Genomic DNA, 17,091 nt, shown 5'->3' with positions numbered 1-17,091 from the left:
CAGTTTTGTCTTTTGCCATGATTTTCCCCTGCAGGGGTCTGAGTTTGGGCTCATGCTTATCAGGGGTCAAGAGTTCAGAGATAGAGAGGGGAGAAGAAATTAATGATTTAAAAGCTGTAATCGTGCTCATTTCTGAAGGGTATTAAATGTTTCCCGGTTGTGCATGTGACGGAATGTGGAAGTGCCACTGCTTTTAAACATGGCTCTTCATTTCTTCATCATCTGGGAGGAACCACATCTTGCAGCTATTTTGAATAAGCGTGCAGCAACGGCGCTGCTTTTTACATAGCGCACACATTCTCGCCGCCAGCCATTGTCGCTTAGCTCTTGGAAAGCGCTGCCGACGGTGCGGCAAGTGGCGGGGGAGCAGAGCTGGAGACGAGTCAGCCTCCACCACGGCTGCCTGGGAGCAGATCGGATCTGGCTGTTTGGAAGAGAAAAGTGTTCCCAAGTCTTCAGAGAGAAAGAGAGACACTCTGGTTCAAAGCCAGGGAAAACTGGCACACTGTGAGAGAGTGAGGCAGACTGATACAGAGATGGAGGCTTAGGGAGACACAGAGAGAGAGAGTGAGAGTGACAAGTAGGGGACTGATTAGTGAAGCAAACCACTTTGAGCTGCAAAGGGAATCCCCTGGGTGGAAGATAAGTGAACAGGAGGAGAGAGACTCAAAGACGAAGACGGGGGAGGAGGGGGAATAAAAGAGGGGAACGATTGGACAGAAGATGGAAGATATCCGAGTAGATTTTACAAAACCTCTCCTTGTGTGAAACAGCAGGCAGAATATATCATTGTGGAGGAGAGAACTGTATAGTGCAAAGCAGGAGGACAGTGGGAGAATGGAAGCAGGACAGACAAACTGAGCGAGGAGGAGGAGGAGGACAAAAATGAGAGATGGATGGTGATGGTGGAGAAAGTTGACAAACAGAAAGAGCTTCTCCTCCTCATTACAGGTGGATTTGATGGAGTTATTCCACTCCCTCATCCCTTAGGGTAAAAAAAAAATCTACTTTGCATAATAGGCTGCATCTTAAGGCTTTCATTAATCCATTTCGTTGCAGGAATGGACGACTAGGACAAGTAGACATAGAAAAAAGATCACATCTCGGCACAGGAGAGGGAGTATGTAGGGTGGGGACAACAAAGCTGCTTGTTTGAGATGAGTGTTTCTCTGCGCTCTACAGCTTCTGAGTCGCGGACCAAGCCATCTACAATTCTAATCAGCTGCTTGACGAAGAGCTTGGTACCACACGGGAGGGGAGAAAAGGGGCCCTGTCGTGCCTAATATTGAGTGTGACAAGTGCAAGCAGAGAGAGAAAAAACAGAGATGGAGATGAATGAAGAGACAGCGAGTGAGCTGAGCTGAAGAGCGCTGACATTTGAAGTAGTGCAGTGTCGAAACGTGGCTGACGAATTCATTAAAAACATAAATCTAATCAATTATTCACTGTATTAATATAACCCTGGTTTGTAGTGTGACAGGGAGCACACACATGCCTCACACAGAATCATTCAAGCATTCTCTCATCTGATGACAAATTGTTTGAAGCTCAAAATGAAGGTGAGGAGTGGCGGATATTTCTGATCATCTCAGGAGGTCGATGCACTTTTATCAATCCCACCTCCTAAAGCCTTCTTTGCTTGTCTCATCATCAATAGATGATGAAGTAAAAATCCTCTTACCTCAGCTTTATAAGACACCCTGATGCAGCAGTATCGAATCAAATTACCTGGCCAACATCTTGATGTTATTTTAAACAATGAAGGCAGCAAAAAAATACATAATTTTACATTCTTTAGCTTTCAGGAAGTTGGTATGACATCAAGCAGCAAACTCTGGTGCTGAAGCCTGAAGTCAATATGAAAGTGAAAATACTGCAGTTCCTTGAATGCCCACTTGAGGCTTACTGCAAAAGGCCAAGGACTCAGTGCACCAGCCGGGCGTAAACTAAATGGGTTGTATGTTTTCTGTCAGACTTTGCTGGGACCGGCTCTTGGACTCAAACTTACACAAAGTTCACGTGTGGTCTTATCATGTGCGTTTGCATGAACATTTCCGGAGCGGTGACTGTTGCCAAGTATCACACTTCAATCCACTCTCCCCTCCAAACCAAAATCTGCAGAAGGTATGAAGAATACAACCCAAGAGAAAAAATACAGATAGATGTAGAATTTTTTATAGTTGCATGAAGACTACAAAAATCTTTGCACTGTGACACTAAACAACATCAACCCAAACAAAGAAAAACAGAAGCTTTTGACAGGGAAATCGGGGAGATAATAATCTTTGACTTTCACACGATTGAACGGCACTGACAGCTCACAGCTCACAGCTGACTGAGAGCGATTAGCACCGGCAGGACAGGGACAACACCCTATTTCCGCCAGACACATGCTGTAGGTTGAGGGTTTTTCCCATTTATATTACCTAGTCTGACTATACAGGCTTACAACTGCTCCAAGGCGGTAAAGGTTACACTCAAGCTTAAGTTTAACTGGTGCACAGGGCTTGATTTTAAGTCTGTCCAAACTTTCAGCTCTAAGTCAGACTTACGGTTACTTCCAGGTTTATACCAAGATGTTGCACTTGGCCCGAGGAGACCAAATAACACCCGTTTTACAACAGAACTTAACATGTTTTCAGCCATTTGAAAGATATTGAGACTACACACATAGCAAAATTGGTCTGGCCCGGTTCTGGCCCACAATACACTTAGACTCGGCAAACATACCGCAAAGCATGACGGCCCTTACGGGGCCCAGATATAGTTTGCCAGAGACGGCCCACACATGGGCCAGCTTAATCACAAACTCAACCTTAATCGACCCAGATGTGGCATGGACAGATCTGGGCCACATAAACCAAGCCACAATAGGGCCAGATGTGGCATGCCATCATATATACAATGCATCATTACAAGACCTGGTCCACATCCGGTTGACATACCAATTGCCATGCCGGCAGTCAGCCAGCAGTGCCAGCTTGATGCCAGATCTGGCCCAGACCTTTCAGACCAATTTTGCTATGTGGGTAAGAGTTTTGCAGAGATTTACATAACCAGGGGATGGGGCTGAGTTGACGAACAGGTAACATTGTAGCTGTTTGCCAGGAGGATTAAGGTCGACCTCGGCTCCACTTCTTTGGGTTCCTAAATTGACCAACATATCCAATATGGCGGATTAACCCATTTGAAGTCACTGACATTGCGACCATGTTTGTAGTTGATACATTGACCTCATTTGCCCTTGAATAAATTGTTGAGTGTTTTTATTTATCATTTATCTAGAGTTAAGACCTGGCCCCTCTCGTAGGATACTGAGTTACTGTCGTGGTTCACTTTTATGATCTGTTGTCACTGATGTGTTGAAGTTGGAACACTGCTGTTGAATATGTCTGTCTCTTTAATTATTCATGTTACTTGGTAGGCTGTAAAAGTCAATTGTTCCTCTGGGATGAATATAGCTGTCTGAATCTGAATTCTTCAAAAGTCACTGCTATCATGTCGCTGATAACAACTGAGAAAAAACCCAAATCATCCTCACTGAGCAGAATTTAGGCTCTAAAGATGTAATCCAGCTCAGCAGGGATAAGTTAGTTTACAAATGTATTTACTTCTTGTCAGTGTTTCAAAGAATTAAGAGGATCCCTAAATACAAAAACAAACCAAAGACCTCAGGCAGAAAATTGGAGAGTGAAGAAGTGATTAGCAGTGTGTAGGACTTAATTGTTTTGTGCGTTAAGCTTAAACATATTGCTTGTCACTTCACAAATAAGAAGAGAAAAAAAACATGAATTATCCAGTCACAGCTGGATGCTTCCACCAACACCCAACACGTGAGACTGTAGTTTATATGCAGCAGTGCTTCTGTGTAACCGTGGCCAGAAGGGGGACGGGGGATCTGTCTTTTCATGTAAAATAATTATCAAAGAATACTTCCCACTAATTTCAACAGAACATTATCACAGGTCTTAAACTGGAAGGTCACTCAACAATCATAAGAAATAACTCTCCCTCTCTTTCTCTTTCTCTCTCTATTTCTCAGCTGAGTATGTGATTGTCAGTAGACCCTTCTGAAACATCAGCACCATCAGATGAGCAAAGGATAGAGGATTGGAGTTAGTCCATTAATTTATCGAGGATCATTTTGCTTTCCTTTAAGAGTGGGGGATAACATGCAGCAGAGGGCTGTGCACAGCCGGGACACGAGCCAGCAGCGGATGTACTGTGGACTGTAGTCTGAAATCTGTCACACTTTTCATATTGTGAGTCCACAACAGGGCTTTAACGAAGTTCTGCCATCATCACATCTTTGTACTTTCACATTGATCTCAAAACAGTGTAATGGTGACCCAGCGTGTGCGATTTCACTTTGCGTTACGCATTGCAGTAGAATGAGGGGTGCTTCACATACACACACTCAGACATGCACCTATATAGCTCTCTTCCCGACCCTGCCTGCTCTGCCGGCTCTGTGCCTCGCCCCTGTAACGCTTCTGTTACTATCTCTGATGCCGGCAAAGCTGTGGGATGACTAACCAGATGCCTCTGTGTCATTCATGCTGAAGGCTTGACAGGGGTTTGCATAAAATTGCTCCTGTAAAGTGTAGGCTGGCTCCTGTGCATACTTCCTGTCCTTGGATTAAAGACAGTATTTGTTCCCTGAAACGTAACTGTCAAAAAAAGGAGCGAAAGTGGAAGACCACCCATCTGCAAGTTTACTATGGGTATATGAAAGAGCTGTTAACAGATTCAAACAATGAGGTAAAGGAGGCCAGAGTTAATTATTTTGCTAAACTTGTCCCGGATAGCCGACGAAACCCCAAAGTCCTTTTTGACACAATTAGCCCCATTGTTGCTCCAACAACACAGACTCTCCCGATTTCCTCTGTCAGTGAGTGCCAGTGCCGGCCCGTGGCAAAGGCAGTATAGGCAAATGCTAGAGGCGCCGGCCATCCATAGGGGGCGCCGCTAAATGAGTGAGGAAGAAAATTTTAAGATAATAGGAAAAACAATATTGTTTTATCTAATTTATTTTTGGATTAAATTGCTGAATGATAACAGTATACATTTAAAAGCTTGTGATTCACTTTTGGTTTTAAAACATAATGGTATGCAAATAAGTTTTTGAAGATTTTAAGTGTTCATGATTTACTTGTTTTTGTTTTGTTTTTGTTGTTTTCTTTCATTTGGAAGCTGTTAGCTTAATTAGATAGAAATGTAGGCTCGGCTTAAATAAGCATTTTGCTTCTGCCTTTTCAGTCATCACTTAATACATGACTGTTGCTTTGTTGAAAGTGTTTGCACTGTGAAAATTATTGTGTTATATAATCACTGAATAAATTCTACTACCATACAATATGTATTTTGAAATAGTATGATTATTTTCCTGCTAAATATCAGTGTTATTACCATTTTATTAATGTTCTTTTAGAAGTAAATTTGATTTTAAAATAAAGAAAACATGTAAAACATAAAGCTGGATGTCAGTTGTCTTTAAGTGTATAAGTGATGTGATTGTTGGAGGAGTAGGCTACAATACAAGGGGCACCAGTTGAAATCTTGCCCAGGGCACAGTACAGTCATGGCCAAAAGTTTTGAGAATGACGCAACTATTAATTTTCACAAAGTCTGCTGTTTCAGTTTTTAGAATGGCAATTTGCATATACTCCAGAATGTTATGAGGAGTGATCAGCTCAACTGCAATTAATTGCAAAGTCCCTCTTTGCCTTGAAAATGAACTTTATCACCAAAAACACATTTCCACTGCATTTCAGCCCTGCCACAAAAGGACCAGCTAACATCATTTCAATGACACACAGGTGTCACACACATTAACACAGGTGTGGGTGTTGATGAGGACAAGGCTGGCGATCAATCTGTCATGATTGAGTGACTGGACACTTTAAAAGGAAGATGGTGCATGACACCATTGTTCCTCATCTGTTAGCCATGGTTACCTGCAAGGAAACACGTGCAGCCATCATTGCATTGCACAATAAGGGCCTAACAGGGAAGTTTATAGCAGCGAGTAAGATTGCACCTCAGTCAACCGTCTATCCAATTATCAAGAACTTCAAGGAGAGAGGTTCAATTGTTGCCAAACAGGCTCCAGGGCGCCCAAGAAAGTCCAACAAGCGCCAGGACCGTCTCCTGAAGGTGTTACAGCTGCGGGATCGGGCCACCACCAGTGCCTAGCTTGCTCAGGAATGGCAGCAGGCAGGTGTGAGTGCATCTGCAAGCTCAGTGAGGCGAAGACTTTTGGAGGAAGGCCTGGTGTCAAGGAGGGCAGCAAAGAAGCCACTTCTCTCCAGTAAAAACATCAGGGACAGACTGATATTCTGCAGAAGGTACAGGGACTGGACTGCTGAGGACTGGGGTAAAGTCATTTTCTCTGATGAATCCCCTTTCCTATTGTTTGGGGCATCTGGAGGAAGGCTTGTTCGGAGAAGACGAGGTGAGCGCTACCATCAGTCCTGTCTCTTGCCAACAGTGAAGCATCCTGAGACCATTCATGTGTGGGGTTGCTTTTCGGTCAAGGGAGTGGGCTCTCTCACAATCTTGCCTAAAAAAACAGCCATGAATAAAGAATGGTACCAGAACGTCCTCCGAGAGCAACTTCTCCCAACCATCCAAGGGCAGTTTGGTGATAAAGAATGCCTTTTCCAGCATGATGAAGCACCTTGCCATGAAGCAAAAGTCATAACAAAATGGCTCGGGGAACAAAACATTTAGATTTTGGGCCCTTGGCCAGGAAACTCCCCAGATCTTAATCCCATTGAGAACTTGTGGTCAATCCTCAAGAGGCGGGTGGACAATCAAAAACCCACAAATTCTGACAAACTCCAAGCATTGATTATGCAAGAATGGACTGCCATCAGTCAGGATTTGGTCCAGAAGTTGATTGACAGCATGCCAGGGAGAATTGCAGAGGTCTTGAAAAAGAAGGGTCAACACTGCAAATATTGACTTATTGCATGAATTCTGTGTAAATCTCAATAAAAGCTTTTGATACTTATGAAATGCTTTTAATTGTATTTCATTATACCATAGAAACATCTGACAAAAACACCTAAAACCCTGAAGCAGCAGACTTTGTGAAAATGTAATATTTGTGTCATTCTCAAAACTTTTGGCTATGACTGTAGGTTAGGGCCGGAAGGTCATAGAGTCAATTGGCTCATCTTTGCTCTCTATAATAAATAACTCCCTAACGTCTGGTCTTGTCCCTACCTACTTCAAACATGCAGCTGTTCAGCCACTTTTAAAAAAATCAAATCTGGATCCTTCTCTCCACCAAAACTACAGGCCAATATCAAAGTTGCCATTTGTCGATAAGGTCTTAGAAAAAGTGGTTGCTATTAACCAGCTCACATCTGCTCTAGATGAGCATGACATCTCTGATAGATTTCAATCTGGTTTCCGGAGGCAGCATTCAACAGAAACTGCTCTCCTCAGGGTCACTAATGATTTGTTGATGCAGGCTGATGCAGGAGAGTGTTCTGTACTGGTCCTATTGGACCTTGGTCCCTGGTTGGTCTTTCTAGTTTGATAAGAACACAGAAGGAGAGACATCTCTCGTCTGATTCTGGTGAAAAACTGTCTCACAATCCTCAGAAAAAGTGTTTCAGATCCAGCCTGTTGTGTCTAAGTAATTCGCTGTGAATTAATCCAATCTTTGATATTTTTCTTACAAAGTTTTCTGCTTATTAACACCATGATCCCAAGGCTATTTTTTTGCTCGCCTCTCACTTCAGCTTTTCTCAAGATTTCTGGCATGGAAATTAGCCATGGATGTCAGCCTCTGTTATTTTCAGGACAGGTTATGGGTGTGCAGAAATGACTTAATTAGGCAAGAACTTTCATGCAATTTGCGCCCTGAACGGTTATGTGGGCTTCAAAGCTTTGTTCTCCCTCTCTGTCTGCTGCAGCTCTCAGACACTCCTCCATCTCCTTCAAATATTCTGCAAGACTTCAGGCTGTTTCTGTAGTCAGTGGTGTGACGTGTGCAGGTAATAACTTCCTCTAATAATGCCTCACCGTCTCTCCAGGCTGCCTTGGGATGCCGACGTAGAGGTGGTCCAGGAAGTTGGCACTGCGTCCGAGTCCCAGCACGGTGTAGGGCAGCTGCAGGGAGAAGTGAGCTGACTGGCTGAGCTGACCGGCTGCAGAAAGAGAGTGAGAGAGAGAGAGAAATTTTCAGATCATACAAAGGTTGTGTTTATTTGAACATATGGATCATTTATCACACTATCTCAAGTGTATCAGTTCTGTTAATTGATACGAGTGTGTTTCATCAAGTACCAACACGAAAAGCACACCCACAACATCTTGAATGGATTGACAAGGATTTTTGCAGAAATCGATGCATCCTCATGAGCTTGTTGATCTAATTATATTTTCTCTCCACTCAACCAGCAGGTCACAGTTTTAAAACATGAAGTGAAATGTATCAAAATCTACTCTACGAAATGGATGAGTCAGACGTTGTTTAATACTGTTGACTTTCTAGGGACATGTCCTCCCGGTTGTTGGATTGGAAATCTGCAGACTTTCACATTCCTATCAGGATGAAGTGCAATAACTTTACTGACAACTTAACTTTTCCTCTAATCATGGAACTATGTCAAGATTTTGACAGAATATAAGCCGAATTCATGAAATGTCTCACACACTTCTTTACAAAATTAAGATGATTATCGTTGAAAACGTAATACCTGCAACACATCATGTCAGCATGAAAGCAGCTTTCATATTAGAGTGTCTCACAGGACCAAACTTGTATTTGTAACTCTCTCCTGTGGAAAAGGCTGAAAAAGTGTGAGACTTTAGCCACAGCTGTGCCAAAGAACAGTCTCAGAGAGGCTGGAGCTTCAGTCCTGTTAAAGAGTTATTACCGTAGACTATTCATTTGTTTTTTTATTTCACAATTTGGCACACTTCAACCTTTTACTGCAGGCTGAGTGGTGACAATACCCTTTCTGTTTGTTTTTTTTATCTGAAACTCTTTTTTACTGATTTCTTATGTCTTATTCTTAAAGTATTAGAAAAAACTGCCCAGTCATAGCAAACACCAATCAGGACATACAAATGGTACTGAATGATACATAATTATAACCCCCAGGTATGATGCAACGGAAAGTGTATCAATTTTCATATTGCCCTCATGCCATGCTTGTGTCAGAGCCATTCATTGTATACAAGCAGCAACCTCCGGTCTCAAAATATGAAGCCTGGTTGATTTCCGCAATTCCAATATTGCCGCAGCCGCTGACTGGCTTCAAAACAGCGATCAGGAACAGATGGGTCACGTCACGGATCCTACACCCATCATTTATACAGTCTATGATTGTATATATATATGGACAACACACCTCCATCTCCTCCCAATAAAAAAGTGAGGCCTAAATACTACCGTCAATGGGCACAACATGTGACCTATTTTGGAGCCAAGCACAGAGGTGATATGACAGGTGGAGACATCACGTCCTTTCTGCTAACTCAACTTGACCTTTATAGACAATAAATACACCTTTAAAAACAACCACGGTTGACCAAAGTGCTTTTTAATGTAAACAAGATATCAAAATTACATATAATAATAATAACGACAGTAACGTGGTGATCATAATGTTCTCATCTTGAGGGGAAGACCAAAGAGGAGAGATGGGTCTTCAACAGTGATATAATGTATTCAGGAGTGGCAGCAGATTTTGTTTTACAAAGTTCCTAAAGTTACAGACAGCTTCTGCTAAAGCTTGATCGCTCCTGGTTTTAAGTTTAGTTTTAGGTACATCTGGGAGAAGCTGATTGACTGACCTTCGTGCTCTAGCTGAAGTATGGACAAGGAGAAGTTGAGCTAGGTCCAATCATTAAGAGCTTTAGAAGCAGACAACAAAATTCTAGCATAGATCCTGTAAAGGACAGGAAGCTAGTGGAGAGAGCAGCACAGGTGTGCTGTGGTCCCTCTTTGTATTTCTAGTCAGGAGGTGAGCAGCAGCATGTTAAACTTGCTGCAGGCTGTGAATTGATGGCTGGTCCAAACCCACAAACAAAGAATTACAACAGTGAAAATCTTTGGGAGTGAGCTAGGCCTTTGCTTTAGCTATGAGTCTGAACCGCAGGGAACTAGACTTAAAAACAGAGGAACTCTGCCTCGGAGATTAACAGCACCATTAAAATAAACACCAAAGACTCTTGACAGGAGGATGAATATTAGAGGCTGGAGGACCGCGAGTGTCCGCATCAACTCGTCAAGGTTGTCCAAACACTGTGACTTCAGTCTTTTTTTTTAGTGGACAGGTTTTCAGTCGTTACAGTTCACAGCAGAACAGATTTTTGTGTTGATTTAAAGCGGACATTCATGCCTTTACAAAGTTATATCCCTCTTGAGTTATTGTCTATTATGTTGACTATCTCTTTGTACCTCCTCTACTCTGATAATCCAGTAAAGAACGCTACAAGAGCTGTATTTGTCAGAGCTGTCAATCATCTTTTTAACATCAATCTGACCTTATCAGTAAAATTATCACTTGCATATAAATCAGTAAGATGAGAACCAACTGTCAGAACAGAAACCAGCTTTGTAAAAAATGTATTTCACGTGCATTTCGACTTTACATTTTGACGTATGTCCCATCTGTTATAATGGAGGAGTCAGGTTTTGGGACCTTTGCTGCACCCAGTCACCACAGGGAGCTCTGATTGATTTGGCTTCACTTTCTGGGAGCTGTTGTGCCATCCATCTTCTTCTACAGTCTTTCGTCTGAGCCAAACCACTTGTGCTTTTTTAATAAACATTTTTTTTTTACACATATTCACATTTTTATCCTTAAAATATAGTTTAAAATGCAATGTGTTCAACTTCTGTCTGATATACTATGGTTTGCTACCCATTTCATATTTTCATACCATGGTCATTCCTGACTTTCGGCTCAATAAAACCACTACAATTGTGGGCTGTGTATGTTGACACACAGGCTTCAGTGATACTGTGCTTTTGTAGCTGTTATGGTCCTGCGTTCCCAAAGAGATCATTAAGTTTTATGTAAAGTAATCAGCTCTGACCTGACCTATCCTGACCATGAGTGCGAGGGCTGAGACTAAAATGTATGCGTAAACAAACTCACAACAGGAGCAATGGAGCCGCGGGGACCGCAGTGTGAGACCTTGTGTTCTGACATGAACAAGCATCATAAAAGATACAAATCAGAGTGAGACACCTGAGGCCAGTCCAACACCTCTTTCCCCTCTCCTCACACAACCTCCCTCTCACCCTCCTCCACCTCCATCCTGAAATCTCTCCCTCCTGACTTACTATTCTGCTCCATCCTTTAGCGTCTTGTTTCCTCCTCTCTCCTCTCTCGTGATACATCACTCCCATTTGGCCTTACTCATTTCAGCTTCTCCTTCTTCTCCTCCTCCCTCCTTCCTGCTCGCTCCCCTTCAAGCTGCTGTATCTCGCCCACGCCACCCAACTCTGCCAAGTGCAGCCGACATAAATCAACCTCTACGTGGTAAACAAAGAGAGGGAAGGAGCAAGCGAGAGATAGAGAGAGGGAGAGAGAAGGATGGAGGAAGAGATGGAAGGCCTGGAGGCAGCCAGTGATCAGAACTAATGTGGATGGACTGCGAATTGCAGGCAGAGAGGAGCACACAACAGCTTTGTTTTTCTCTTTTAAAAAAATCCATGCCTAACCACAGTTCCGTCTTTTCAAAAAGAGATTTTTCTTTTCATTTTAGGCCACCTCAACTGAACCTGGGTCAAAGCGGTCCACATCTCACTGCAACTCAGTATTCCTCTTCCTTCATCCTCTTTTAAACTGCACAGATAAAGCGCACATTCAAACTTGGAAACATCAGATATAGAGGAAAAAGTGAATCATCTAGTCTGTATGGAATAGAGCAGTAAAACCCTGACCATGATGCTGTATGTTGTTGCATGTTTATTCTGTGGCACCATCAATCTGAATGATGACTAGACCCATCGACTTTTACCTTCGTCTACCAAAGAAACCCTTTCATCAGCTGTCTCTCTCTTTCCCTTGCTTGCTATTGCTCTAAGTATTCTACTTTGCAGGCTTTTGAGTGCTGGGTTCTGGTGTTGTAAAGAGGCAGCTTAATTGCCTTAATCGCGCTCTGAATTTAGCAAAGAGAGACGAGGGAGAGGGAGACAGAAATATTGGCTGTTTCTAGGAAGAGTTGGGTGCAGTATCGTGGACATTGACTGGTTTGGGATAGTACAAAGGGCTGGCTTCAAATAGCCAATGAAGACAGATTCTGCAATGTCTGACATTTACCAAGAGGTGAGTGTTTGTACGTGTATACTCAGTTCAGTAAAGAGCGAAGCTGTGTGTTGATCCAAGGGATTTTTTTTTATGACTCTCTTAGTAATGATCTTATGAATTCACAAGAAGACAGTAGGGACATACACCTGCTGTTTTTAGTAACAGTTTTTCTGTCACTTGGTTGGTCAAGACACAAATATCTAATACACAAGTTGGAAAACTTGCCAAACTTGTTTTACTACACTAGAGTAGATTCTACTAAATGACTGCAGGAGAAGCAGTAGGTTATAGATCTTCCTCTGAACTTACTTGGGTCATGACATGATGTTGCCATAGTGTTATGGTCAAAATTAAATTCATTTCACCCAAGATTTTTGAGCTCGAATTCGGTGATTACTGCAGAAAATCACATTTTGTTCACTAATTGAGGTGGTGGGGTTTTTCAGGGAATCATTTTCTTTCTTGTATTGTATTCCTGTAGCTGCAGCTGATCAGTCTGAACACTTAAGGACTTTCTGACTTGCTAGAGAGATTGTCTACTGGTGCCTTGGAATGGGGTTGTGTTCACGAGACATGGCCATATGAACGCCTCCCTTTCATAGTATTCACAACATCATAAGTTGACATTGTCGGAAAACATCAGGTTCACGAGTTGTGACGTGTCTGATCACGTCCACAGAAATGGTGGAGCCCATAGACTCCAGTTTCATGCAAAAACATGAAGTTATCATGTAACTGATGGGGTCTGAAGTTAGAGGAGTGAGATCAGCTAACGTTAGCGGTAGCAAAGCTTTTACAACGGGATTTGATTACAGTAGCCACGTACAGGACCAAGAGGAGTTTGTTGTTTCTCCACACAGCATTTCAGCACATATAAAAACAAATATATGATTATAATATATATAATATTATTGCACTTATAAAGCAAGGAAGACAACGATCGAACAATTGGCCTTCATGTAGCCATTGCCTAGTAACGGTGTTACCACTTGAACTTTACGAGTTCCATTTGAAGGCAGCATACTTGTTGCTGTTACAGTTAGCTGGACAGCTCATTTAGTGCTGGGACTGTAAACTTCAACCTCAATGGGAGTGCTGGTGTGTACACTGCTAGCACAGGAGCTTCTGAGGACAATTTATAGACCAGGTTGGGAAATAATGATCATCAGCACGGAACTTGCATCAGGACCGGTTGCATGGGCTACAGAGCCAGCTTTAGTTTGATGAAGATAAAACTGAGGTGATTTACAGCAGCTCTGTCCAGGACTGTGACACAGGGTTGCAGCAGTGATAGCCTAAAAGGTGGCAGAAGAAAAATCTGACAGGGAGTTCTCGGTGCTATAAAAATTCACCTCCACCTGCGGCTGTGGTTGAGTGGTAGAGTTGTCTCCCTCTGTCACATGCCGAATTGTCCTTGGGTAAAACACTTTTGCTCAAAATTGTTCACCTTGTGGTGTGTGAAAGTGTGCGCATGGGATTAGCTAATACTCATGGTCCACCACAATAGCAGCCTCTGGCATCAGTGTGTGAATGTGGTGTGAATGGGTGAATGTGACGAGTACTGTAAAAGCGCTTTGAGTGGTCAGAAGACTACAAAAGTGCTACATACAAACCCATTTACCTTTTTACAAATCTGTGGTTAGTTGACTTTATGTTACAATAGTAGTCATGATGCATTAATAATGGATAACTCAGCACAATATATTAAACAACTCATAATTTTAACCAAAACTTTAAAAAACACCGTCTGGTTTGGAACTTTGAGTCTTGTTTGAAGGTGACTTGTAGCCTGATAGAGAAAACAAAATGTTTTTACCAATATGATGCATTAAAACACACACACACAGCTCACTGCTGCAAACCAGCAGGAGATGACAAAAGTCATATCCTGTTTCTGACACGCTCAGACTAACAGATTATTTCCATTACAGGGGAACAAAAAACACACAGGGGGCAGTCATTTCTGCACATAACAGAAACCTGAGGAGACCGGAGGTCAACAGATTTTATGTGCTCCATTAGTGCACAACTTTATGAAAGTTTCTCTACAAACAAGAGCCTGTATCAAAAGCAGGCTAGAAATAATGTGACATCAGGCAAGCTTACTAATACCAATCAGTCCAGCAATCACAAGTTTGAACACGGTTTAAAGGTACAGTGTGTAGTATTAAGCAGCATTTAGCTGAACAGCCTGGGTAGAAATGGAATACAGTATTCATTAGTAAGTTTAAATTACTATATACTAACCTGAATGCAAAAAAAACCCTGTGTGTTTTGTTAACACAGAATTGGTGTTTTAGAGTGGGTCCCCTTCTGCGGAGGCTGCCATCTTATATCGCCAAGTTTCTACAGTAGCAGAGAATAGACAGACTATTTTTGGCCATACAAGTTCTTGCATCTAGTGGATATAAAATAAATAAGTAAATAAATAAATAAATAATAATAATAACAATAATAATAATAAGAGCATTGTTGTTCTTGTGCAGTCTGAAATTTCATCAGCCAAGTTAAATCTAGAATCTAACTGCTAGATATTGCTAAACATTCTCATTTCTACACACTGTACCTTTAAGAATGCAATAAACTTTAACAGTGTCAAGATACACTTTCCAAACAAACTTTTTAACTTTCAACAACTGACCTTACACCATAATGCATTAAAAGAAGACTGGGAGAAGGAACGACTTAAGCTAAGAGTCTCATATCTGGACAGCAGAGCATGCAACAGGTAGACAATCAACTGTACCAAGAAAGACGGAGAGGAGCATGAGTCAGCCAGAAACTAGACTTTCAACTGGCGGATGTCCATAGATATTAGGCAGCAGAAATAAAGTACTACACTCTGGCGTAAGGCACTAAAATAAATGTGAAACAACCAAATTTCAAGCCCTTGACGGCTGTCCAGCTTTTTGTGCACTTAGAGAGACGTGTGGGAATACATTTTACTGATGTAGGGTGGGATGTGATACTTACTCAGAAACCCTTAAAACCTACCGGCCAAAACCACCATTTGCGGTGAGTTTTTATTCACCTTCATCTACTCCTTTTCTAATCGGTATCTATCAAGTGGCCTTTATGGTAAAGCCAGCTCTTGTTGATATCAATCAGAGAATTGAGGATGCTGACTGTCCTGCCGAGTTTTACTTTGAGCTGGATTCAGCAGGAGAAGCAGCTTTAAATCAGTCCACTGAACCATGTCCACCAGGATGCTTTTGAGAGGAATGGACCTTTAAGCTGGCCTTGGTTTGAAGTTTTGACAGACTGCTGCTCTCTGTCAGGACGCAGGAGGTGGATGGCTTGCACTCGACTACTCAGCAGGGTGGAGAGGGTCTGAGAGTGTGTGTGTGTGTCTGATGGAGGATCAAGCAGGGTTACGTTGCAGGCAGGGAATCTGGCCCATGTCTACTGAGTGCTGTGTGTGTGTGTCTGTGTGTGTGTGGGCTGCCAAGGAAATGTGGCCATAGCTGGAGCAAAGCCAGATCCCAACATGGGGAGGCTGGCAAAGGCTATTATGCAGAGCGATGTATCAACGTCTGTTGTATGTGTGTGTGTGTGTGTGTGTGTGTGTGTGTGTGTGTGTGTGTGTGTGTGTGTGTGTGTGTGTGTGTGTGTGTGTGTGTGTGTGTGTGTCCTATCTCTCTATGCAGAGCCACTGGAGGAATTGGCAGAGAAACTCAGTGCACATGACTGACAGCCTACAATCCACCTCTTAGAACACAAAGCGAATTCAAAGCAGCACAAGCAGCCAGCCTTAGTGTCCGTGCTTGCTGAATGAATGTGTGTTTGTGTGTGTGTTCTTGTCATTTTGAAGTCGTAAACACTCTCACATACACACTTCTGTTGGCCAAATATGCATCACATTAGTTTTTATGAACAGGGGAACAGAAACATAAACGTGTATGCAGATTTTCAAAGATTTCCTACTAATTTGTGCTCACAGAAATGGGAGGAAAATATGAAAAAAACACAAAATGAGAAAGAATACTCTTCTTCGTTTGAGCATTTCACACATTTTTAACTTCTCTCACAACAAAGGTCTTTCTAGCCTTCATAAATGTTCTTTCCACCTGCAGTCTGCAGGACTGAGCTTGACTTGAGTTATTCTCTAGCATGTTTAAAACTCAGACAGAATAAGTAAACGTTCAGTTATCAGTGTAACTTTAGTTCTCTGAGTGAAGAGAATCTCTCAACCCACTTTATTTGCAAATTAGTTGCACCTTTTAAATTATTGATTGTTTTACATACTGTCTGTATGTATGCTCCATACTATGTACTATTTATTTTGACGTGTGCTGCTGACCTCTAGGCCAGGTCACCCTTGTAAAAGAGGTCTTGATCTCAATGGGTTCTCATCTGGTTAAATAAGATGAAATAAAAAAACCCAGCTCCGTGTTCCTTATTTACCTGCAGAAATAGTCTCTGTACTCAGAGAACCAAGGTTACAATCATAAAATCATAAAATCATAACTGACTATAAAGGCAATTGTATTGATCATATCTCTCCACATTAGTATGTGATTAGTAGTAGAGCATAACTGGGTGGAGAGATAGTCTTAAGAACAGATTACATCACTTTGAAAAGTATTCTACTTTCTGAAGTTACAGACAAATACATAAATGTATTATTTTCAAATATGAAGAAGTGCTTTCGGAAAGAAACTAAAACACTTTATTTGAAATAAGAATTTGAAACTAACAGGTTTTCTAATTAACAATCTGAGTTGAAGTAGCTCTGAGCTGTGCATGGTTCCCTGGTTACATTTTAAAAACAAAACATCTTTTCAATGCTGTTTATGCAATAATTACA

The 17,091-nt window shown here is 41.9% G+C and overlaps 1 protein-coding gene across 1 annotated transcript in view; it reads right to left on the bottom strand.

Annotated features, from left to right (window-relative positions):
- Positions 1 to 17,091, bottom strand: part of itfg1 (integrin alpha FG-GAP repeat containing 1) — a 221,775-nt gene that overhangs the window by 19,427 nt on the left and 185,257 nt on the right. Inside the window, exon 15 of the mRNA XM_034680660.1 lies at positions 8,038 to 8,162. Within this exon, the coding sequence (XP_034536551.1) occupies positions 8,038 to 8,162 (125 nt within the window). The remainder of the gene's footprint in view (positions 1 to 8,037; positions 8,163 to 17,091) is intronic.

Source organism: Notolabrus celidotus, chromosome 3, assembly GCF_009762535.1.
Source record: "Notolabrus celidotus isolate fNotCel1 chromosome 3, fNotCel1.pri, whole genome shotgun sequence".
Taxonomy (NCBI): Eukaryota; Metazoa; Chordata; class Actinopteri; order Labriformes; family Labridae; genus Notolabrus; species Notolabrus celidotus.
The sequence above is the reverse complement of the archived record's forward strand: the minus strand, read 5'-3'. Positions and strand labels throughout refer to the sequence as shown.